Source organism: Ranitomeya variabilis, chromosome 4 (genome assembly GCF_051348905.1).
Source record: "Ranitomeya variabilis isolate aRanVar5 chromosome 4, aRanVar5.hap1, whole genome shotgun sequence".
NCBI classification, from domain to species: domain Eukaryota; kingdom Metazoa; phylum Chordata; class Amphibia; order Anura; family Dendrobatidae; genus Ranitomeya; species Ranitomeya variabilis.
This window is the reverse complement of record NC_135235.1, coordinates 628,134,845-628,161,348: the sequence shown is the minus strand read 5'-3', so window position 1 is coordinate 628,161,348 and position 26,504 is coordinate 628,134,845. Positions and strand designations below refer to the sequence as shown.

The 26,504-nt window shown below is 46.1% G+C and overlaps 1 protein-coding gene across 4 annotated transcripts in view; it reads right to left on the bottom strand.

Annotated features, from left to right (window-relative positions):
• QTGAL (queuosine-tRNA galactosyltransferase) overlaps positions 1-26,504 on the bottom strand; it is a 190,225-nt gene that overhangs the window by 141,838 nt on the left and 21,883 nt on the right. For 3 of the 4 annotated variants that reach the window (XM_077253589.1, XM_077253590.1, XM_077253591.1), the window contains exon 5: positions 15,122-15,186. In XM_077253589.1, the coding sequence (XP_077109704.1) occupies positions 15,122-15,186 (65 nt within the window). Of the gene's footprint in view, positions 1-15,121; positions 15,187-21,395; positions 21,414-26,504 lie in introns of those variants that run through there. The other variant, XM_077253592.1, reaches the window with a different exon arrangement.

Sequence of the window (26,504 nt, the reverse complement as noted above, 5' to 3'; positions counted from 1 at the left end):
CTTTCTAGAAAAACTCCTGACACCATACACTCATGCAACAAAATCATTCTAGATACAGGTGACTTTTTGAACAAATTACATGATATCAATCAGGTTCCACCTGAGAGCATTCTGTGTACCCTAGACGTGAACAGTTTATATACCTCTATTGCCCATGACAAGAGAATAGAAGCAGTACGCCTCACTTTACAAGAAGCCAACATTGACAGGGGGTCTCAAGAACTATGCCTAGACCTACTTAATCTCGTCCTGAGGGAAAACTTCTTTCTTTTTAAAGACGACTTCTATATACAGACATGTGGGACCGCGATGGGGTCTAATGTAGCCCCGGCTTATGCAAATTTATACATGGACCGCTTTGAACAAGAGTACATATATCCTAATCCCATTTTCCAACATCAGGCCCTGACGTGGTACAGATATATTGATGATATCTTTTGCATTCGGCAGGGTGACCAAACTAGCCTCCTAGAGTTCTACAATTATATCAACACCATTAGACCTGAACTAACATTCACATTATCGTACCAGACTGATTCAGTCACATTCCTTGACACCAAGGTCCTCAATGACACCAGGGGGACATTAAGCACTGACATCTATACCAAACCCACAGATTGCAATAGTCTTTTTCTATACAGTAGCGGTCACCCTAAAGCGACAAAAAATAGCCTCCCGAGATCTCAATTTAAAAGGGTGACCAGGATCGTATCTGACCCCACAATTAGAGAGATCAGACTACACAAGATGGCCGAAAAATTCAAAGTTCGTGATTTCCTATCACAACTCCTTGAAGCAGAATCTAGCAGGGCGTCCAACGAGGCTAACGCTACCACAATTACAACTTATAAGACCCCGAGAATGACATTTGTCCACAATCATCACCAATCTATGCTTAGGGTCCATAACCTGATCGGGAGACCCTGGCCCCTCTTAAGCAAAGCTTATCCCAATATCCAATCATTTAAAAACTCACCACTTATGTGTACAAGAAGCCCAAAGAACATAAGGGTACTGTCACACAGTGCAATTTTGATCGCTACGACGGTACGATCCGTGACGTTCTAGCGATATCCATACGATATCGCAGTGTCTGACACACAGCAGCGATCAGGGACCCTGCTGAGAATCGTACGTCGTAGCAGATCGTATGGAACTTTCTTTCGTCGCTTGATCACCCGCTGACATCGCTGGATCGTTGTGTGTGACAGCGATCCAGCGATGTGTTCGCTTGTAACCAGGGTAAACATCGGGTAACTAAGCGCAGGGCCGCGCTTAGTAACCCGATGTTTACCCTGGTTACCAGCGTAAACGTAAAAAAAACAAACAGTACATACTTACATTCCGGTGTCTGTCCTCCGGCGTCTCAGCTTCTCTGCACTGTGAGCGCCTGCCAGCCGGAAAGCGAGCACAGCGGTGACGTCACCGCTGTGCTTTCCGGCTATGGCGCTTACACAGTGGAGAGAAGCAGAACGCCGGGGGACAGACACCGGAATGTAAGTATGTACTGTTTGGTTTTTTTACGTTTACGCTGGTAACCAGGGTAAACATCGGGTTACTAAGTGCGGCCCTGCGCTTAGTAACCCGATGTTTACCCTGGTTACCCGGGGACTTCGGCATCGCTCCAGCGCCGTGATTGCACAGTGTGACCGCAGTCTACGACGCTGGAGCGATAATCATACGACCCTGCGACGTCACGAATCGTGCCGTCGTAGCGATCAAAATTGCACTGTGTGACAGTACCCTAAGAGACAAGGTGGTTAGGGCTGATCTAGGATCTTGTAAGTCTACATCATGTAGGACTCTCAGTGGGCACAAAAGGACGGGTACATTCCCATGTTTAAATTGCATGAGTTGCTCTAACGTAATCAAAGGTAACGAGGTGATTCATCCACGAACAAGTAAATCCTATCCTATTAAGGACTACTACACTTGTGAGTCCAATTTTGTCGTCTACATCATTAAATGTCCCTGTTGCTTATTATATGTGGGCGAAACAACTCAGGCCATTAGGGACTGCATTTCCAGTCATAAATCAACTATCAGATGTGAGAAAATATGGTTACCTCTACCGGACCATTTCAAGGAGCCAAACACAATGTGGCCCAAATCAGGTATCAGGTGATAGAAAAGGTCCCAAGACCAAGGAGGGGTGATAACCATATCCAGTTGTTGAAACAGCGGGAAACATACTGGATTTACACCCTTGACACACTTCACCCTAAAGGCCTCAATCGTGATATGGATTGGTTAACATAAGGGTATGTGCACACGTTGCGGATTTCTTGCAGAAATTTCCTGAAGAAAACCGGAAATTTTCTGCAAGAAATCCGCATTTTTTTTTTTGCGTTTTTTTTCGCGTTTTTTTAGCATTCTGCAAGCGTAATTAGCTTGCAGAATGCTAAAGTTTTCCAAGCGATCTGTAGCATCGCTTGGAAAACTGACTGACAGGTTGGTCACACTTGTCAAACATACTGTTTGACAAGTGTGACCAACTTTTTACTATAGATGCAGCTTATGCAGCATCTATAGTAAAAGATAGAATGTTTAAAAAAAATAAAAAAAAAGGTTATACTCACCCAGACATCTCCTCACCGGCGTCCGTTCCTCTTCCTATAGCTGGTCTGTGCGCACAGGACCTTCCGTGACGTCACGGTCACGTGAGCGGTCACATGACCGCTCACGACCAATCACAGGACAGTGACGTCATCGGCAAGGTCCTTCAGCGTACATCAGCTACAGGAACCGAAGCGACAGCGTGCAGTGGAGGCGGGAAGACATCGAGGGTGAGTATAGGACTATTTTTTGTTTTAATTCTTATTTTTTGACCACTTATATGGTGCCCAGTGCGTGGAGGAGAGTCTCCTCTCCTCCACCCTGGGTACCAACCGCACATAATCTGCTTACTTCCCGCATCGTGGGCACAGCCCCGTGCGGGAAGTAAGCAGATCAATGGACCCCTAGGTGTGCGGAATCCCCTGCAATTCCGCATTTTAATGAACATGTTGCTTTTTTTTCCGCGATGCGATTTTTTCGCGGAAAAAAAGGCTACATTTGCACAAAAAATGCGGAATACACTTAAAATAATAGGAGGCATATGTAAGCGTTTTTTTCGCGTTTTTATCACGTTTTTATAGCGAAAAAACGCGAAAAAAACGCGAAAAATACTTAACGTGTGCACATGGCCTAAATCTTTGGTCTTTTTCTCCTAGATCAATTGATTTTATGCACACGTAGTCTCGACCCATATCGTACCTGAGATCGTAAGTTTCATCGTTAAACTCCCCCCCCATCTTTTTATAAGTTTCCTTCTCCACCTTTCCCCCTTTTTTTTCTTTCTCGTTTTTTATAATTTTTTCTCTACAGTTTGGACTTTTACGGTGATTTTTAGTTGGTTTATCGATTGATTTTTATCTATTGATTCATATCCATTATTTCCATTGGATCCATTTACCTATGTGTATCTACCCATCTCCACTTATGATTTATATCTATTTATTCATCCATATTTATTGATTTATTCATCTTTAATCATTTGTATGTATGATTCTCATATTTTCTATATGGTTTTACCGGATCTATCTACCTATGTGTATTTACCCTTCTCCACTTATTATCTATATCATTTACATTTACTTATTCATCCTTACTTTTTTATGTATTTATTTATTCATCTTCAACCATTTGTATGTATGATTTCCATATTTTCTATATTGTTTTACCGGATCTATTTACCTATGTGGATTTACCCATACCCACTTATTATTTATATGATTTACATGTATTTATTCATCCAAATTTTATTTATTCATCTTCAATCATTTATATGTATGATTTTCATATTTTCTATATTGTTTTACCATATCAATCGGTCTACTTGATATTCACTATACATAATACTCTTCCATCTATGTTCCTATATATATATATAGACACAGGGTCCAACAATGCACCTGCCCAGTATGCGGCACCTCATTCTCTCCCTTTTCTAACATCTCGCATACCAATACGCTGCAAGGACTCCATTCCCTCACTACGTCAGTTGTATCTACGCACTACATTATATGTATGTCCCCATCTACGGGACAAAAAAAAGAAGGGGTTTACGACACTTTATTATTCCTTAGAGGACATACCTACCACTAGATCTCTTCCCAAAGGGGATGCACTGTATATACTGTACATTTTTTTTATTTTTTTCAGCGACATTGTGATCAAGGCCACAGTGTGGCCGAAACGTCAATATTGCCTGTCGCTTATCACCGATAAATAAAGTATAGTGCAGGAGAACGCTCCAGGAGCAGGCGACATATTCGGCACAAGCCCGTCACCATCTATCAGTCTTATGTCCGGGGATGTTGAGCTCACAGAGCATTGCTGGACCTGACAGAACGGTAAGACCCTCAGCTGTGACCAGTGTTCAGTCTGTACACACTGTCAAAGTCTAGATGTGAACAGGGATCATTCAACTGACTGACAGCAAGCAGAGGTCTGGAGAACAAGGAACGTGTCAGCGAGACCCTCACAGCCCCCAGCACTATCCAGCTGTACAGGATCTGCTAGAATTGTGTGCCATCTGGATGAGGTGCTGCAGCGGCTGAGGTGCCCGTTATGAGGTTCTGCAGCAGCTGAGGTGTATTATGAAGTACTGGTGGACTGGTTCTCTGTAGATGAGGAGCCAGTGCACAGTCTGGGGGTGAGTCAGGCTCTGCCTGGGACGGTGGATGATGGGAGCTGTGAGCTCTCAGGATGAAATCTGCAGATGTCTGAAAAGCTCTGAGTCACAGAACAGATTCACTGTGGAAATAAAGTGGAGAAAACAAAAACAGCCCTGTGCGCCTGCGGCTGCCAAGAGAGGGCGGGTGACCGGGGCGAGAGGGTCACCTGCTTCCCCATGGAGCACTGCAGACAACACAAATGGGAGCTCCACCAGCAAGACCGACACACAGAGTCAGCTGCACTATACTTCACATTGGCCGCCATCTGCGCTTGCTGTCAGTGAATATTAGCAATCACCCCACACCTCCCAGGGCAGCCCGCTACAGCTGTATCCGGTCTGGGCAGTCCTCTCACCACAAATCTCCTCTGCTACAATGTACCAGTGCAGGTAAAATGTCAGTAAGAGGCAGACTGGCTGCCCACGGGGGCTAGGACAGGTTTTTAGCTTCGACAGGTAAACAAGAGTTTCCTGTTTACTGACAGCAAGCAGAGTTCTTGAGGAAAGCAAGGGGGAAAAAATGGACAAGTGTTTTCATCAAGTGTCCAATCTCCAGACCCCAGGGAATATACCGTCAGCCCCTCCTGCCATGAGAAATAACATGGTAAAAATACAATTCCGACAGCCACCACCAGGGGGAGCTCAAGAGCTTACTGCATACATCTACAACAACACAGTATGCAGTCAGCTCACAAGCTCCCTCTTGTGGCAGCCCCTGGAAAACAGCATTTTATCTTTCATCCAAGCTGGGGATTTGGAGCTTTGAATCAGAAAGCTGAACTTCATGGCGTTATTAGCAGCAGAGAATACATAATACTGCTCAGTCAGGGCAGGAGGTCAGCTGGCAAATGGCTAAATAATGCCCATGCTGCAGAGTACCTGTCATCTATGAGCTGGAGGTCCACCTATCCTCTGACCCTGTGTGTCACGTACAGCCACATGTATGAAGACCACAGTCTTGGACCAAGGACCTATTTGACCAATCTGCACAACTGCCCCAGGTGGTCCATACTAATTTCAATTTGGATGGTGCCAATAGTGTCGGGAAAAGATGCCCGGGGGCCCCCCCCAAGGGAGGAACCGCCCACTGGGACTGGAGGATTATTCACGGCCTTGACTTATTACACAAGATCTTATGCAGCTGTCCTTGGGTGGAGACTGACTCAGCAGAAAGTCCCAGGGGAGTATGATTCAGAACCCATGAAGTCCGAGACGGGGGGCTTTCCATGTTCATCCAACGCAACAGTTAAAAGAAAAGTTGATATTAAGTCAACCAAACCTATATTAGGAGTCATTAATGAGAACTCGCTCTACCGGGCCGGTTATTTACATTGAACTTTATGGGACCACTAGCACACCAGGGATAAGTAGGCATCTACTGGATCAGAAAAGATTACAGAGACCCTACTAATCCACATAAGGTGAAAAAGTAAACCTGAACTAGGAAAGACTCGAAGATCCCACCCTAAACAGTCACTAATAAGTGGATCACCACCTACTAACCTCCTTTAACTGGACCACTGCACATAGCAAGGTCTCCACTGGACCACCAGAGCACAGGGCTCATACTAAACCTCCACCAAAATCTATATGGACCCAGATCAATCCGAACTTCAACACTACAGATCACAAGGCTTCCACTAGGCCTCGTGGTATTAGAAGTCCGCCACTAGGCCAGCAGGGACAATGTCGATAACCAAGAGTGGTATTATTCTTTATTTTTCTTTATTTTTTTTTACTATAGATGATAAAACTTCCTATAGAATTATAAAAGTAAAGAAAACGCATACTAGTGCTACAACTCTTACTGGGCCCCCGAAGGTCAACAGTGGCCTTCAAGTGACTACAAAGCCACCACCCATAGTGGAAGGCTAAAAATGACAAGACCGTTGCTGAGCCACTAAGGCAGCAACAATTACCAAGGACTATGTCAGGACTCTGAACATTTATTACCTTTTGTGCATTACTGCCCTTTTCCAAGATGGCGTCTTTGGTCTCATGTGCACTGTGTCTTCCTGCTATAAAACTCCACCCCAGCCTTCAGTCTGTGCCAGAGTATTCTGCCTTGCATCCAGCTCCTGACCTCTGGTGACTCCCTGGCTATACACCTGCTCCCGTGAACCTGTGTGGTGGAAACACAAGTTTCCAGTAATCCTCCTTCATCTGCTGCTCGTGTTTAATTCCATCTGCATTTGCTGGACATGTAAGCTGTTTCTGCTTTGCAATAACCTGAGACTATTAACCAGGCCTCCCTGGTTGAGCTAAGATATGATCTGAACTGCCTTATAAGCATATCTATCTGTGTTTGGACTAAGACAAGGATTTATTCGTGTCAAGTATCCTCAAGAATAACTGTGCTTCATAGACTTTCTGCTTGATTGCATTTTCCTCTGAAGTTTCCTATAGACTGCTAAGCTGCATTTATTATTTACACCAAGTGTTGTGGACTTGAGTTTCTCTCTGCACCTGTTTGAATCACCGTGTGATAATATAGACTTTACCACTTATAAAACTGTGTCCTGTAGTTGTCTTGTTCCACGAAAAGAGTCTCCAGAGTTATCCCCTATAATTATTACAGACTAAAAAGCTCAACTGTAACATTACAAACTAAAAAAAAGGGACAAAACCAACACCGCCCACCCGGTATAACAAGTCCTCCACTTGCCCACCAGGGACTATATCCACAATAATACTAAAAATATTAAAATTGATTACAAATTGATCTGTAAGCTTCTAAAATCGTAAACCTCCAATGATTATGCTACACCCTCCAAGAGAACACTACACATAAATGGTTCCCTCTGAGCCCCCAAGATCAACAATGACCCACTGATCACTACTAGGCTACCATCCTGAAAACTTGGTCACTAAGGAGAACAGGCTCAAAACTAAAATCACCTGTGACTATAAGGCTATGTGCGCACGTCCTTAGGCCCACCTGGCCAAACACTAGACCACCAGGGACGGCAAACCTTCCAAACCTCTAAATTGGAAGCTAGCAGATTAGAAGGGAAAGTTCAGCACAGACCCCACAACAGTCATTTGGAAATAATGGGTCATAATGAAGTGTCCACTCTTAAAACATGGAGGTGAAGGCCGTGTTGTCATCGGTCTCTCACACAATGCTGTATGCAGACATGTTTTAGTACATAAAAGCTCCGGTCATACATAAAGATAACATGGGGAGGGACATTTTTTTCCTGTACACAGCAAAGCATGTCAAATAAGTCGGCTGTTGCCCATCAATAGCAGCTCCCACAAGAGTAGAGTGGTGGGAAATGACGCAAGCAGGGGCCCATCGTCAGGTGGGGGCTGCTCCCCAGTGACCTTGCAATGTAAAAGGTGGTTGTGCAGCCGGGAACCGAGGACAGATGGGAGAACATCCAGGAAGCCGCGGCCAAGGTTGTAGATAAAGAGGGATGCGAACAAACTGCTACTCTCCATCCATCGTCTGGGTCACAGCCGCTTCTAATGGACGTGGGAGACCTCTCAAGGCCGAGACACAAACTCCGCAGACGTCTCACCAAACCAGTCCAACTGTTGTCTCACTAATCCAAGACCGAGGAGCCGATTCTAAGTCTTAAAGCAATCAATTTACCACCTCCCAAAACGGCACTGCCATATGGCTACAATAAAATTATATACATGAAAGCTTATAGTAGTTATATTCTTGTACATAAGGACAGTATTATAGTAGCTATATTCTTGTACATAGGGAGCAGTATTATAGTAGTTATATTATTGTACATAGGAAGCAGTATTATAGTAGTTATATTGTTGTACATAGGGGCAGTATTATAGTAGTTATATTCTTGTACATAAGGACAGTATTATAGCAGTTATATTCTTGTACATAGGGAGCAGTATTATAGTAGTTATATTATTGTACATAGGAAGCAGTATTATAGTAGTTATATTGTTGTACATAGGAGCAGTATTATAGTAGTTATATTCTTGTACATAAGGACAGTATTATAGCAGTTATATTCTTGTAGATAGGGTGCAATATTATAGTAGCTATATTTGTATACATAGGGGGCAGTATTAGGCTATGTGCACACGTTGGGGATTGGGGTGCAGAATTTTCCGAACAAAATCCGCCTCTCCTGCAAGAAACCGTAGGTGCGGATTTGCTGCGGTATTTATGCGGAATTGATGCGGATTGTGTGTGGATTTTACATAGGGGCAGTATTCTAGTAGTTATATTCCTGTATAGAGGGGCAGTATTCTAATAGTTATATTCTTGTACATATGAGCAGTATTATAGTAGTTATATTCTTGTACATAGGGGCAGTATTATAGTAGTTATATTCTTGTACATAGGGGCAGTATTATAGTAGTTATATTCTTGCACATAGGAGGCAGTATTATAGTAGTTATATTCTTGTACATAGGAGGAAGTATTATAGTAGCTATATTCTTGTACATAGGAGGAAGTATTATAGTAGTTATATTCTTGTATATAGGGGCAGTATTCTAGTAGTTATATTCTTGTACATAGCGGCAGTATTATAGTAGTTATATTCTTGCACATAGGAGGCAGTATTATAGTAGCTATATTCTTGTACATAGGGCAGTATTATAGTAGTTATATTCTTGCACACACAGGACAGTATTAGTAGTTATATTCACTGTGCTTTATATTAAATTGATTACAACACTTTTACATATGGAGATGCCAACAACAACTACATAAATCAGAACGGTTTGAACAGCGCCAAAGTAGACCTCAACGCCATGTGTCCCATTGTGTTTGAACTGAGAAGTAAGAACAAGGGGAACAAGAAGCCAGATTTATATGAAACTTTCCTAACAATCTATAAACAAGCAGCGCACCGGTGCCAGCCTGAAATGTGGTTTACGGATCTTTCAGAAGCCAAATAATATAGGAGGATGGAGGGGGGAGGGCAGCACAATGACCCGGAGAAAAGAAAAGCATTGTTCTCCCACTGTTTGATGTTACAAGTTGCAATATTAAATAATGGCAGTATAATTACGGCACAATGGTCGTGTGTTCAAGAAAAGCAGAGCCCAATCACAGGTAGAAAACAAGTCTCTTTCAGAGAAATCCTTTACTTTTGGGGGGGGGGGGGCAACATATACAAGGCCAAAGAGGGAGCAGTCGGCAGGGGCCTCCTCCCCAAGGCCAAAGAGGGAGCAGTCGGCAGGGGCCTCCTCCCCAAGGCCAAAGAGGGAGCAGTCGGCAGGGGCCTCCTCCCCAAGGCCAAAGAGGGAGCAGTCGGCAGGGGCCTCCTCCCCAAGGCCAAAGAGGGAGCAGTCGGCAGGGGCCTCCTCCCCAAGGCCAAAGAGGGAGCAGTCGGCAGGGGCCTCCTCCCCAAGGCCAAAGAGGGAGCAGTCGGCAGGGGCCTCCTCCCCAAGGCCAAAGAGGGAGCAGTCGGCAGGGGCCTCCTCCCCAAGGCCAAAGAGGGAGCAGTCGGCAGGGGCCTCCTCCCCAAGGCCAAAGAGGGAGCAGTCGGCAGGGGCCTCCTCCCCAAGGCCAAAGAGGGAGCAGTCGGCAGGGGCCTCCTCCCCAAGGCCAAAGAGGTAGCAGTCAGCAGGGGCCTCCTCCCCAAGGCCAAAGAGGGAGCAGTCAGCAGGGGCCTCCTCCCCAAGGCCAAAGAGGGAGCAGTCGGCAGGGGCCTCCTCCCCAAGGCCAAAGAGGGAGCAGTCGGCAGGGGCCTTCTCCCCAAGGCCAAAGAGGGAGCAGTCGGCAGGGGTCGTCTCCCCAAGGCCACAGAGGGAGCAGTCGGCAGGGGTCGTCTCCCCAAGGCCAAAGAGGGAGCAGTCGGCAGGGGCCCAGAGCCCAAAAGGAGAACTTGGAAATCAGTAAGGGCCCAGAGCCCAAAAGGGGGTAGTCGGCAGGGGCCCAGAGTCCAAAAAGGGAAGAGGTCGGCAGGGGCACAAGTCAGAAGGGAAGGCCGCAGAATATCCAAACCCCGAAAGGACCAAAAGTGCACAAAAGCAGCCCTCAAAGAACCAATTTAAGCTCTGCTACATCAGTGTAGGTTTCCGTCATACAGAATAGGAAAAATGGTAGAAGCGCAGAAGTTCCACACAGGACATCATTATAATCGCCATCTACTCTCCTGAAAGCCGAACCGTCTGACTGCAACAAGCAGCAAAAGAAAATGAAAATTAAACCAATAAAAAATGCGCTATAAAAAAAAAAAGAAAAATTCCATCCTCCGCTGCCAAACACAAAAACTAATGAAAACTTCCTGTAAGGCGCTGGACACGAGTCTGCAGTCACCCGCCAGCATTTCCACAGCTATAAACTATTTAAAGGGCCGGTAGTGCGGACACTGACTGACCCGAGACACACACCGGACTTGGCACGCTTTCCTGATAATGTCCAATGTCAGGGAAAACATTTATATTAAAGGGGAATTCCACATTTAATGCATCTTCTACAAGAGAGCAGTGCACCAGAATTATGAATGTAGCTTTAGAGCTGAACAGAGAATCGATGGGAAGCAAAGCGAAGGGCGACACTTGGGAAACGTCATCTTCCTCTCGGGGCAGGTCACACCTGGCCGTGAGCAGAAACTTCACTCCTCTGGTCTTGTCTCACTAACAGGTCCTGAATTCTGCAGCTCCGTGCGACATACCCAATGTGAACCTTCACTGATTCATCCTCCACGCTGCACTGTCTACTGCTGGCTGCGGAATGGAGGTATCTGGGGATCAGTCAGCGAGCTCAGAAAGACAGATAAAAGCCACAAACTCTCCAACCACCTGATTGATGAGCACAGATCACATCAACGCTGAATGTGCAGGAAACAAAAAGGAGGAAACATTTCCTTATGAAACCCAATAGCAGAAATTATTGGGTCACTTTAAATGAAGTCTTTTCAGCTAACAAATTGAAAGGAAAAAAAAAAGGAAAAAAATAGCCTGCAAGAAAAAAAAAATCCCTCCCCCCCGCAAACAACAATTGCTTACAATACATACCAAAACAGTAACTAAAAGATTAAAAATAAAACTAACGCAAAAATAAAAAAAACAAAACTAAAAAATAAAACATAAAAGCCTAGAAGGCATAAAAAAAAGCTAAAAAAATTCTGAGAAATCCCCTAAAAATAAATGCCTACAAACAAAAACTAAATGAAAAAGAAATGAGTTAAAAAGCAAAGAAAATACACAAAAAAAAACAAACTTGTGCGAGTGACACAAGAATGTGAGTGTGAAGGGGAAGATCAATCACCAATCTCGTACATCGGATCTGAGAACTGGATCCTCCCTGTGTATTGGCAGCACCTTCAGACGACACTACAACTCTCATCATGCCATTACTTCTCCAGAGCAGACACCTCTGCAGTGATAAAACAAATTTCCTTGGGAAAGCTGGGTAACAAAATGGCCATGACTACTCCCACACTCATTAGCCGACATATTTCCTATAGGACAGGTAGCGGACGTGTCATCTGAATCCTAAAGCGATCACTCAGCTTTCCCAGATTCCTGAATGGCACATCTGTCTAGGTGCAGCATCCGATGCCGGTCACCCAGTTTTCCCAGCTATAGAGGTATATTGGCACACATTTAGTACACAAGCTCTTAATTAAAGGCAGCGCGGTCAGGGGCCTCTCCACCTTTCAGACAAGAACAGAAGTCGACGATCTAGTACTTTGTAAAGTTGCAGAATGCCTGCGGGCGCTGGTACGGGCACACGAAAGGGCGCAGCAGCCAAGGACAACAAGCCTGTAAGGAAATAAAAGCCGAGATGTGGACACTTATGCGGTAACTCACTCCCCCCCTCTAGCCCTGGGGGCACCGACACTGGCAGGCTCGTCGCTCCGGTGCTACTAGTTAGCGGTGAGGATGATGAAGGGTGAGAGTCTTCCTGCGAAAAACGTTTACATTTAATAATGGCGCCGTCGCCACTGCCAAAGCAAACAGCTTCCGGGGCGGCTCGCACTGCTGGTGCCAGACCCACAGCGATCCGCCGGACCACGCGACGGAAAATAAAAGCGGTTGCAAAACGATGGCTGAGAATCAAGAGTAACACGGGCGGCGGGAACCAGAGCAAGCGAGATTCAGAGATGGATTGGCGACATTTTATGGAAAGGCATCATATTGTGCCACCGTCTCCGCATGCTGTCCGCAAACTGTTTTTTTTTCACTAACCAGCACAGACCATGTTTGTACAGCTGAGGGTTTGTTACAATTGCATCCAGTCTGCATAATATTTCAATATCGTGATAAGTTTCGCAGGCGCTACTCGAGACTGCTTTCCAGAGGTTGATGCTGGACAACGATGGGGCCTCTACGGTGGCATTATGTGGCACCGCAGGCTACCAGTGTGGCCACCAGATGTGGCAGCCTGTCTACCAGCACAGAACGGGCAGATGTCATCCACTGACCGCCATTCCTGGCGCTGATGGACGTCTCACGTTCCGTTTGTTCGTCTAAAGGACGGCTCGCGATTACGTACTTGACCCTTTCAGGCCCCATCACAAGAGAACACAGCGTCTGCTGAGGCACAGGAGCTGTCCAAACACCGCAGACGTGTGTACACAGCCCCGTGGCCATCACCCTGGGATTACACTGTCACTTCTAGACACTCGCTGAGGTATTTGACAACTTCCCCCTGAAATACCACATTTCCATCCAAGCTTTCCCACGGGGACAGAGGACGTCGAAGTATCCCAGATCAACAAGGTGCAGGAGGAGCGACATATTATAGGAAGGAAAGTATGTGCCCCCTCCACATTACACAACAGGACCTTCATCCATGGACCGTAATATGGAGTCGGCCCTTCTGTAGATACAACATCTCCCGCTCTTCTGGGAAGACTTTCTATAAGTTATTCGAGGCATCTGTGGGAATGTTTGCCCCTTCATCATTTGTGAGGTCAGACCCCAATATTGGGTAGCGGACGGGCTCACAATTTCAGAGGGGTTGGGGTCCAGGCTCTGTGCAGCCGGTCATATCACCATGTCTGTATGGCCATTGTGCACCAGGCACAGTCATGGGGAACGGAAAAGGACCTTCCCCAATCTGTTCCCACAAAGATGGAAGCTAAAGTTGTCCACAATGTCTTAGGGTACCGTCACACATTGAAATTTTCATCGCTGCGACGGCACGATTCGTGACGTCGCAGCGTCGTATAATCATCGCTCCAGCGTCGTAGACTGCGGTCACACGTTGCAATCACGGCGCTGGAGCGATGCCGAAGTCCCCGGGTAACCAGGGTAAACATCGGGTAACTAAGCGCAGGGCCGCGCTTAGTAACCCGATGTTTACCCTGGTTACCAGCGTAAACGTAAAAAAACAAACAGTACATACTCACCCGTCGGTGTCCTTCAGGTCCCTTGCCGTCTGCTTCCTGCTCTGAGTGCAGCCGTACACTGAGAGCAGAGCGCAGCACCGCTGTGATCTGCTCTCACTTTCCGGCCGGCACTCAGAGCAGGAAGCAGACGGCAAGGGACCTGAAGGACACCGACGGGTGAGTATGTACGGTTTGTTTTTTTACGTTTACGCTTGTAACCAGGGTAAACATCGGGTTACTAAGCGCGGCCCTGCGCTTAGTTACCCGATGTTTACCCTGGTTACAAGCGAAGACATCGCTGGATCGCTGTCACACACAACGATCCAGCGATGTCAGCGGGTGATCAAGCGACGAAAGAAAGTTCCAAACGATCTGCTACGACGTACGATTCTCAGCAGGGTGTCTGATCGCAGTAGCGTGTCAGACACAGCGATATCGTAACGATATCGCTAGAACGTCATGAATCGTAACGTCGTAGCGATGGAAATTTCAATGTGTGACGGTACCCTTATGCTGAAAAACTAAGATTTCTATTCACTAGAACCAAGAGGCCGACGGAGACCCCTAATAACAGCCCATAGTATTATCCTCCTACACCAAACTGTACAGCGGGCACAAGGCAGTCAGGCAGGTCACGTTCTCCTGGTATTCACCAAACCCAGACTCGTCCATCAGATACCAGAGCAGTGTTTGTGCTGATGTCAATACCAGAAGAGATCCAAGAGGGTTGGTGACTTTTGTCTTCTGCTCCTCAGCACTCGGCCCCCTGCTCTGTAACGTTACGGGGTCTCCACTTCGGGGGTGAGCTGCTGCGATTCTTTCCACTTCTCAATAATATCACTCACAGGTGATGGGGAAGATTTAGGAGGGAAGAAATGTCATGAACGAAACTTGTTACCCCGGTGGCTCCTATTAGTGAACTCTGAACCACAAACCGTTCTGTCACATGTTAGTGAAGGCATACAGCATGGCGGGGGGGAGGGCAGATGTTATACACCGGGGGCGAGGGGCCCGATATACCCTGGATGCAATGGTGCCGGATGTTATACACCAGGTGTGAGGACCCGGATGAGAAGTAAATAAAAAAAAAACAAACAAAAAACAAACAGGAGTTATTAATTACCATACTCACCGAGTCCAAAAAACACAAGTAACGCCCAGAGCTCTGGTGGATGGCTTGATTTTTTGCGTAGCCCACTAAAATAAATTAAAAGATAAAACGTGACTACTGATGACCCAGAAATGAAGAAGGTGTAACCTACAAGAAAACACGGAATATGAAGTAAAATGCTCATCTATTAATTTATGACACTCGGGGTCTGCGGAAAGCAGGGTGATAACCCCTAAAACCTCTCTACTATATGTCTTTAATTGCGGTGAGCCGACGAGCAGAGCAGGCTGAAAAAGCTGAAGATTTGCTACAGTGTGCCAGTTCTGTGAGAAGCCTGGGATGCACTGTAACAAGCCTTCGGGACACGAGATGCTGATGTGTTGAGGTGCGCGATAATCTGCCACCGCTGGTTAATGAGGCACCAGAATTCTGGGAACGAGCCGGATCCTGAATGTGCGGGACCTGGAGCAGGATCTTAGGTCACGAGGCCAATAGAGAAGCGGCACAACCTACGTGGAACAAGCCTCTTATCTGCCTGCACCCAGCTGCCACAAATATTTACCCAAGATTGAGCCCGCTGCCACCACAGCTCTCAGGATCACCGCTGCAGGAAAAGCGGGACGGGCACGGCTCCCAGGAAGGTTTATCAGAGGGGCGAGGAGGGGAATGACCCCCTATTTGTTTTGGTTAAAGGTTATCTGATGCTTTATTTGTTCAATAGGGAATATTTAGCTACATGACTAAGTGGTGGTGGAAATACTCACAAAAGCTTAAAAAAAAAAAAAAACCACGAGAGAAATCATCCACAAACAGCAATTTTCAGAAGGCAAATTACCTCCACAAACAGCAATTTTCAGAAGGCAAATTACCAGTGTGAGAAGCCCGGAAATTGTCAATGTGGCTCTGGAGCACAAAAAGTTTAAAAAAAACTAAAAATTAGGTAAAAGAGAAAACACCATATGGTTAGGGTATTAGTTTGATAAACGATGAAGGGGATCAGATCATCTCGCCCCTTTAAAACACCTGAGATCAGCTGGGGGGTGGGATGAAAGGGTCTGAAAAGTCGAAATACCAATTTTCTGGCATTAGCAATCTTCTAGACTTGAATTACTCCAAATTTTAAGCCTTTAATACTCCAAAGCAGCATTTACAATTTTTTTGCCTTACAGAGCTGAAATTTTTGAAAAATGGTAACGCAATAAATTCAGTCGAAATATTTTAATCGTGTCCCCTTAAAGGGAGTAGTCCACTACTTTGATACTGACACCTCAGCCTAAAAAGGGAAGATGGCTGTATAACTGACGAGGATCGCAATGCAATGCTTGGACTGGCCGGTCGGCTCTCCCGACCTGAGTATGACAGCTTGATGTATTTCTATGAAATGGTCAAGCTCAGGTCGGAGGAGCCGCCGGTCAGTCCATGTATTGCACTGCGATCCTCGTCCGAGTTAAGCGGCCTTCTGTCTCTTCCCTTAGATTAAGTTATCAATATATGTCCACCTCAACCGATCGGCTGTACATGGTGTACATAGCCGGAACAGCACAGATCTGTATGCTGTGTAGTGGGCATGCTCGGTACTGCAGTGTGTCTGGAGCAGTGCTGTTCAGGCTTTATAAGGTGTGCTACCAACAGAAGGCTTGTTGGGTGGCATATGGCAGACATCAGAGTTTAATATGGCACTCAGGACTTGCCCCGTTCCTTTAAAGTTAATTTTTAGCTCAATAATTTACCCTAAAGACTACAGTAGATGGTATAAGGATCCAGATTCCATCACTTTGACCTTTTTTGAGCCATACACCTCTATGTCTAAATGAAGAATCCCACCTTTAAAAATTATTAAAGGGAACCTACCACCCCGTTTTTTAAAAATTAGATAAAAATAGTGTGAAATAGGGGCAGAGCTGGGCTTTACATTAGGGCCTTTTCGGTGCCTTTACACCCCCGTTAGGCTGCCCAAATACCTTTGTGAAGTGGCCGTTTTCTGCTGTCACTCAAGTGGGTCAGGTCGGATGGGCGTGGTCACAGCGCTGTTTGTCCCCCAGGATCCTGCTCATCATTACGTTGGTGGCGTAGTGGTGTGCGCATGTCCAAAGAAGATCCACTGCCCAGGAGATGAATAACGGCGCGGTCTTCGCTATTCAGCCGTTTACCGGTGGGCGCGGCCATCTTTCCTGTGGCCGCGCCTGCGCAGATGGAGCGCTCTGCTGCCCGGGACTTCAGGAAAATGGCCGCCGCGATCTCCATCTGCGCATGCGCGGAATCCCGCGGCCATTTTCCTGAAGTCCCGGGCAGCAGAGCGCTCCATCTGCGCAGGCGCGGCCACAGGAAAGATGGCCGCGCCCACCGGTAAACGGCTGAATAGCGAAGACCGCGCCGTTATTCATCTCCTGGGCAGTGGATCTTCTTTGGACATGCGCACACCACTACGCCACCAACGTAATGATGAGCAGGATCCTGGGGGACAAACAGCGCTGTGACCACGCCCATCCGACCTGACCCACTTGAGTGACAGCAGAAAACGGCCACTTCACAAAGGTATTTGGGCAGCCTAACGGGGGTGTAAAGGCACCGAAAAGGCCCTAATGTAAAGCCCAGCTCTGCCCCTATTTCACACTATTTTTATCTAATTTTTAAAAAACGGGGTGGTAGGTTCCCTTTAAATTGGTTTTCTGCTACAGATAGACCCCTTTAGTCTATCAACAAATAAGAAAAAAAGATATTGAATACCTGCAACCAACACTAGAGGGAGCTCACCGCATACAGCTTACACATAGAATCCAATGATAAAGCTGTATGCAGTCAGCTCACGAGCTCCCTCTAGTGTTGGCTACAGGCCAGCTGAATTTATCATGTAACTGCACATCTATTCAGCAATGCATCAGCAAAACTGACTTTAATAAAAAAAATGTGGACCTTCCCTGTAAGATTAGGTGTAGATCCTTTTCTACCAAAGAAAATTAACCCCTAATAACCATTTAATGAGCAAAATGCTCCTGAACAGAAGTGATTAATGACTTGCTGCTAGTCTCTTATTTTGGCAGCAAGTCCGCTCCTCTGAGAAAGGCCAGTGATGATGACATCACTCCATCTGGACTGGATTACTCCTGTAGGGGTCGGCTCGCTGACAGGACTGTAATATATGGGATATTTTTTAGGAGTTTACACCTGAGGGCATTGGAGGGTGGGAAACAGAAGGCCTGGAGACTTTACTCCACCAGGAGATCACCGAAGCGGCGCTCAATGGTTCACCGCGGACCGTTTCCCATGGTGCGGATCTTCCGCCGCAAAGATCCCCTCCCCCGCTTCATTTCCTTCTGTGACATAATAAAATAAATGGATTCTGGAAAGTAAATTCAGCTCCTTGCGAGGATGAAGCCGCGGCTTTATTACATCTGTACATTGTTCGATGGATGTATATTTATTGTAAGGAGCCGGATCAAATGGATAAAAGATGATAGAACGGGAGCGGATATTAGCAGAAAGATGCTAATCCTCTTAGAAAAGCAGTGGATAGGACTTTTTTGGTGCAATGTATCAGTAACTGATCTGTGAGAAAACCCCAATCGACATAAAGGTCTAAAACTTCATAATACACAGTTTCAATTTCAATTACGTCAAGACCTCTGCTTGCTGTCAGGTGACTGAAGAGGTTTCTAATTACGATCAGAGGCCAAAAACAACCTGATGTCAGCCTCCTGAAGGTTTGTCACAACTGAATGCAGTCCACAATCTGTGTTACTCATGTACTGGCTTCAGAGCCGCACTGCTCGCCTCCTCTCTGCTCGACTCTCTACTCGCGCTTGTCAACTGTGTGTGTCGATTGGCTGTGCTACAACAAGATGCCTGTCCACCAATCCGGCTCTGCTGTGCCTGGGTGCACAATTGGCTGTGCTACAACAAGATGCCTGTCCACCAATCCGGCTCTGCTGTGCCTGGGTGCACAATTGGCTGTGCTACCACAAGACGCCTGTTCACCAATCCGACTCTGCTGTCCCTGGGTGCACAATTGGCTGTGCTACAACAAGATGCCTGTCCACCAATCCGACTCTGCTGTCCCTGGGTGCACAATTGGCTGTGCTACAACAAGATGCCTGTCCACCAATCCGACTCTGCTGTCCCTGGGTGCACAATTGGCTGTGCTACAACAAGATGCCTGTCCACCAATCCGACTCTGCTGTCCCTGGGTGCACAATTGGCTGTGCTACAACAAGATGCCTGTCCACCAATCCGACTCTGCTGTCCCTGGGTGCACAATTGGCTGTGCTACAACAAGATACCTGTCCACCAATCCAGCTCTGCTGTCCCTGGGTGCACAATTGGCTGTGCTACAACAAGATGCCTGTCCACCAATCCGACTCTGCTGTCCATGGGTGCACAATTGGCTGTGCTACAACAAGATGCCTGTCCACCAATCCGACTCTGCTGTCCCTGGGTGCACAATTGGCTGTGCTACAACAAGATGCCTGTCCACCAATCCGACTCTGCTGTCCCTGGGTGCACAATTGGCTGTGCTACAACAAGATACCTGTCCACCAATCCAGCTCTGCTGTCCCTGGGTGCACAATTGGCTATGCTACAACAAGATGCCTGTCCACCAATCCGACTCTGCTGTCCCTGGGTGCACAATTGGCTGTGCTACAACAAGATGCCTGTCCACCAATCCGACTCTGCTGTCCCTGGGTGCACAATTGGCTGTGCTACAACAAGATGCCTGTCCACCAATCCGACTCTGCTGTCCCTGGGTGCACAATTGGCTATGCTACAACAAGATGCCTGTCCACCAATCCGACTCTGCTGTTCCTGGGTGCACAATTGGCTGTGCTACAACAAGATGCCTGTCTACCAATCCGACTCTGCTGTTCCTGGGTGCACAATTGGCTGTGCTACAACAAGATGCCTGTCCACCAATCCGAATCTGCTGTTCCTATGTGCACAATTGGCTGTGCTACAACAAGATGCCTGTCCACCAATCCGACTCTGCTGTCCCTGGGTGCACAATTGGCTGTGCTACAACAAGATACCTGTCCACCAATCCAGCTCTGCTGTCCCTGGGTGCACAATTGGCTATGCTACAACAAGATGCCTGTCCACCAATCCGACCCTGCTGTTCCTGGGTGCACAATTGGCTATGCTACAACAAGATGCCTGTCCACCAATCCGACTCTGCTGTTCCTGGGTGCACAATTGGCTGTGCTACAACAAGATGCCTGTCCACCAATCCGAATCTGCTGTTCCTATGTGCACAATTGGCTGTGCTACAACAAGATGACTGTCCCAATCTGACTCTGCTGTCCCTGGGTGCACAATTGGCTGTGATACAACAAGATGCCTGTCCACCAATCCGACTCTGCTGTCCCTGGGTGCACAATTGGCTGTGCTACAACAAGATGCCTGTCCACCAATCTGGCTCTGCTGTCCCTGGGTGCACAATTGGCTGTGCTACAACAAGATGCCTGTCCACCAATCCGACTCTGCTGTCCCTGGGTGCACAATTGGCTGTGCTACAACAAGATGCCTGTCCACCAATCCGGCTCTGCTGTCCCTGGGTGCACAATTGGCTGTGCTACAAGATGCCTGTCCACCAATCCCACTCTGCTGTTCCTGTGTGCACAATTGGCTGTGCTACAACAAGATGCCTGTCCACCAATCCGACTCTGCTGTTCCTGGGTGCACAATTGGCTGTGCTACAACAAGATGCCTGTCCACCAATCCGACTCTGCTGTTACTGGGTGCACAATTGGCTGTGCTACAACAAGATGACTGTCCACCAATCCCACTCTGCTGTTCCTGGGTGCACAATTGGCTGTGCTACATCAAGATGCCTGTCCACCAATCCGAATCTGCTGTTCCTATGTGCACAATTGGCTATGCTACAACAAGATGACTGTCCATCAATCCGACTCTGATGTCCCTGGGTGCACAATTGGCTGTGCTACATCAAGATGCCTGTCCACCAATCCGACTCTGCTGTCCCTGGGTGCACAATTGGCTGTGCTACAACAAGATGCCTGTCCACCAATCCGACTCTGCTGTTCCAGTGGCTGGGCACAGAATTGGCTCCTCTACTAATCTCGCACTGTAGTTCCTAGGTGGACAATTGGCTGTGCTACAAGATGCTAGTTCACCACTCCTGCTCTGCTGTTCCTGGGAGCACAACTAACTTTGCTACAACAAGATGCCTGCCCACTCACCCAGCTCTGCTATTCCTGGGGCCGGGCACACAATGTTAGGTGCTACAACAAGATGCCAATCCGGCAATGCTGTTCGCACACTTGGCTATGTTACAACAACCTACCTGTCCGGCAATCTGGTTCTGCTGTTCCTAGGTGCTGTCCTCACACTCTGCTCCACAACACCAAACTGCTTGACATCATGCACGACTGATGAACCAAAGGTGAATGTCCGTACACAGACTCACAGCACACAGTCACTGCTCCGCAGCATCTCTGCACCAACTCCTCTGGTCCGAGCTGTCCCATCAAAACCATATGCTTAATATATCTACCTCACCAGGTGAACCAACAAATCTAATCAACACAAATCTCTGCTGCCCTGACTAGGTCTCAGCACAGGTAAATGTATAACCTGCACTCCATATTGTAAAGCTCAAGCAGGAATATCTGGAATGGAAGCAAATGTAGCTAAACTTCACCTGGGATAAGTAAAGGGTATAGAACGCCATCCATTATAATGAGAGCAACTAGAGATCTTCAAAAAAAAGTGAAGAAAAGAAAATCTACATAAATATTTCTGCTTAAACAGAAAAATCTGTTACGAAAGGGTTAATGGCACTGATAGAAAAGTGCATTTCCATAATGCATTTGTCCTTATGACATTCACATGACTAGAAAAAAAAAACTCCAACTACAGATCGGATCACAAGATTTGACGGTGATCGCACTTCCTGCTGCTGGGGGCAATTGTACCCAGATAACGGTCTCGGAGATGGGCGGATATGGTGAACCCTTGAGGTTAGTAATGGCAAAGGAAGCTGAAGCTGGTATTGAGCGTGGGCGGAAAAAAAGAAACAAATCTAAAGATCTAAGTCACGTACAAGACCAAAAATGATGACCAATAAGGAAAGTATCACTGGGTGCAGCTAAATACACATATACACAGAGGAACTGTACAGATCCCGAGTTACAACCTGTATTATACCCCAGAGCTGCACTCACTATTCTGCTGGTGCAGTCACTGTGTACATACATTACATTACTGATCCTGTACTGATCTTGAGTTACATCCTGTATTATACTCCAGAGCTGCACTCACTATTCTGCTGGTGCAGTCACTGTGTACATACATTACATTACTTATCCTGTACTGATCCTGAGTTACATCCAGTATTATACTCCAGAGATGCACTCACTATTCTGCTGGTGCAGTCACTGTGTACATACATTACATTACTTATCCTGTACTGATCCTGAGTTACATCCTGTAATATACCCCAGAGCTGCACTCACTGTTCTGCTGGTGCAGTCACTGCGTACATACATTACATTACTTATCCTGTACTGATCCTGAGTTACATCCTGTATTATACCCCAGAGCTGCACTCACTATTCTGCTGGTGCAGTCACTGAGTACATACATTACATTACTTATCCTGTACTGATCCTGAGTTACATCCTGGATTATACCCCAGAGCTGCACTCACTATTCTGCTGGTGCAGTCACTGAGTACATACATTACATTACTTATCCTGTACTGATCCTGAGTTACATCCTGTATTATACTCCAGAGCTGCACTCACTATTCTGCTAGTGCAGTCACTGTGTACATACATTGCATTACTTATCCTGTACTGATCCTGAGTTATATCATGTATTATACTCAAGAGCCGCACTCACAATTCTGCTGGTGCAGTCACTGTGTACATACATTGCATTACTGATCATGTACTGATCCTGAGTAACATCCTGTATTATACCCCAGAGCTGCACTCACTATTCTGCTGGTGCAGTCACTGTGAACATACATTACATTACTGATCATGTAATGATCCCGAGTAACATCCTGTATTATACTCGAGAGCTGCACTCACTTTTCTGCAGTCACTGTGTACATACGGTACATTACATTACTGATCCTGTACTGATCTGAGTTACCTCCTGTTTTATACTCCAGAGCTGCACTCACTATTCTGCTGGTGCAGTCACTGTGTACATACATTACATTACTTATCCTGTACTGATCCTGAGTTACCTCCTGTATTATACTCCAGAGCTGCACTCACTATTCTGCTGGTGCAGTCACTGTGTACATACATTACATTACTTATCCTGTACTGATCCTGAGTTACCTCCTGTATTATACTCCAGAGCTGCACTCACTATTCTGCTGGTGCAGTCACTGTGTACATACATTACATTACTTATCCTGTACTGATCCTGAGTTACATCCTGTATTATACTCCAGAGCTGCACTCACTATTCTGCTGGTGCAGTCAGTGTGTACATACATTACATTACTTATCCTGTACTGATCCTGAGTTACATCCTGTATAATACTCCAGAGCTGAACTCACTATTCTGCAGCCTTTATAGCGGAATGCTCACAGTATTCCCTGCTTTCTTCATTAGATATATAATTTATCCTCTTTAGAAGTGGAAACTGATCTGGCTTCACAGCAAAATTCTAAATTGAAGACATGTTCTCCTTTTTGGCACGATGGGAGAGAAAAAGAAATCTCTTCTTACGAAATTTATCTCCCGCTGTTGCTGGTACCCGCTCGCGCTCTCTCCCGCTCGCTCTCTGTAGTGGAGGATTTGATTTCTAAACATGGTTTCAGTTGATTTTACAGCTGCATATAACAATCTGCAAAACTCATGAGTCAGTGAGAATGGTAGTAATGGATACCTGGCGACTGCAAGAGGGAAAAAACTGCACGTGTAAGCAGCCAGGCTTTAAAGGGGATGAGCAACCGTTGTCATTGGTGAGTAATTGAACCAAGACCCAACCTGGTGAGTGCTAGAATGTCTCAATATTTTTATACCTTATATCATTCAATATAGTCTATTGTTCCCTGTTATCAGCCATTTCAAACTTTGTGAAAAATGGAGCAGGGCAGTTAAGTAAAAGGGTCACTGCTGCTCCTCATACAATATAGGATTTCAGCAAAAACCAAACTTATAGACCTTTAAATACAGATTTCTCCAGAACTAGAATTACTTTCAGAGAAGTCTACAAATATCTCAAGGGCTGTCACATTGTAGAAGGATCATCCTTATTCTCATTTGCATAAGGAAACACGAGAAGCAATGGGATGAAACTGAAAGGGAGAAGACACAGATTAGATATTATAAAAAAAAACTACTTGACAGTGAGTGTGATCAATGAGTGGAACAGGCTGCCGAGAGAGGTGGTGAGTTCTCCTTCAGTGGAAGTCTTCAAACAGAGGCTGGACAGACATATGTCTGGGATGATTTAGTGAATCCTGCAATGAGCAGGGGGTTGTGTCATGGTTCCCAATGGCAGGGGAACGTCAGGACACATAAATAACGAACTAGCTCTTGGGTGATGGAATCTCGAGCTGACCGTGAGCTAAACCTACCACACAACTAATAGTGGCCGGGGGGCGTGCCTACGTTTTATCCCTAGACGTCTCTCGCCAGCCGGAGAACTAACTTACCCTAGTAGAGGAAATAAACAGACCTGGCTTACCTCTAGGGAAATTCCCCCAAAAAGGAGACAGAAGCCCCCCACATATATTGACGGTGAGTTCAGAGGAAAAGACATACGCAGTATGAAGGTAGGTTCAGCAAAGCGAGGTCCGCTTACTAGATAGTAGAAAGATACAAAAGGGAACTGCACGGTCAGCTGAAAACCCTTTTAAAAAACCATCCTGAAATTACTTTAAAACTCATGTGTCAACTCATGACACAGGAGTGGTAATTTCAGCCCACAAGAGCTTCCAGCTACAGAAAAAGACTTAACTGTAAACTGGAACAAAAAATGCAAACAAACTTAGGACTAAGAGTCCAACTTAGCTGATCAGTAGTCTAGGAGCAGGAACATGCAACAGAAAGGCTCTAGTTACATTGATGGCCGGCAAGGCAATGACTGAAGAGCAGGATTAAATAGGAACACCCCACTACTGATGAAAACAGGTGAACTGAGAAAGAAAACAGACCCGAGTCACCAGTACCACTAGCCACCACCAGAAGGAGCCCAAAAGCAGATTCACAACAGGGTTGGACCAGATGACCCAGGAGGTCCCTTCCAACAATACTATTCTATGATTCTATGATTAAGTGGGATCAGGGAGGTGACGGCAACTTTTGGGGACGATAAACAAATGGTAAAACCTGAAACAGAAAATAATGCTGGCATGTTAATAAAGCTGCCAAATATATATATAGATGGTTCTTCCCCAATCAAAAGCCTGAGTAAGCTCTGTACACGGGGACTGCAACAGCAGAATAGTGAATGCAGCTCTGGGGTATAATACAGGATGTAACTCAGGGTCAGTACAGGATAAGTAATGTAATGTATGTACACAGTGACTGCACAAGCAGAATAGTGAGTGCAGCTCTGGAGTATAATACAGGGTGTAACTCAGGATCAGTACAGGATAAGTAATGTAATGTATGTACACAGTGACTGCACAAGCAGAATAGTGAGTGCAGCTCTGGAGTATAATACAGGATGTAACTCAGGATCAGTACAGGATAAGTAATGTAATGTATGTACACAGTGACTGCACCAGCAGAATAGTGAGTGCAGCTTTGGAGTATAATACAGGGTGTAACTCAGGATCAGTACAGGATAAGTAATGTAATGTATGTACACAGTGACTGCACCAGCAGAATAGTGAATGCAGCTCTGGAGTATAATACAGGATGTAACTCAGGATCAGTACAGGATAAGTAATGTAATGTATGTACACAGTGACTGCACCAGCAGAATAGTGAGTGCAGCTCTGGAGTATAATACAGAGTGTAACTCAGGATCAGTACAGGATAAGTAATGTAATGTATGTACACAGTGACTGCACCAGCAGAATAGTGAGTGAAGCTCTGGGGTATAATACAGGATGTAACTCAGGATCAGTAATGTAATTATTATTATTATTTATTTATATAGCACCATTGATTCCATGGTGCTGTACATGAGAAGGGGTTACATACAGATTACAGATATCACTTACAGTAGACAGACTAACAATGACAGACTGATACAGAGGGGCGAGTACCCTGCCCTTGTGGGCTTACATTCTACAGGATGTGGGGAAGGAGACAGTAGGTTGAGGGTTGCGGGAGCTCCGGTGTTGGTGAGGCGGTAGCTTCGGTAGTGATGAGGAGGCAGCGAGGTCAGTGCAGGCTGTAGGCTTTCCTGAAGAGATGAGTTTTCAGGTTCCGTCTGAAGGATCCGACTGTGGTTGATAGTCGGACGTGTTGG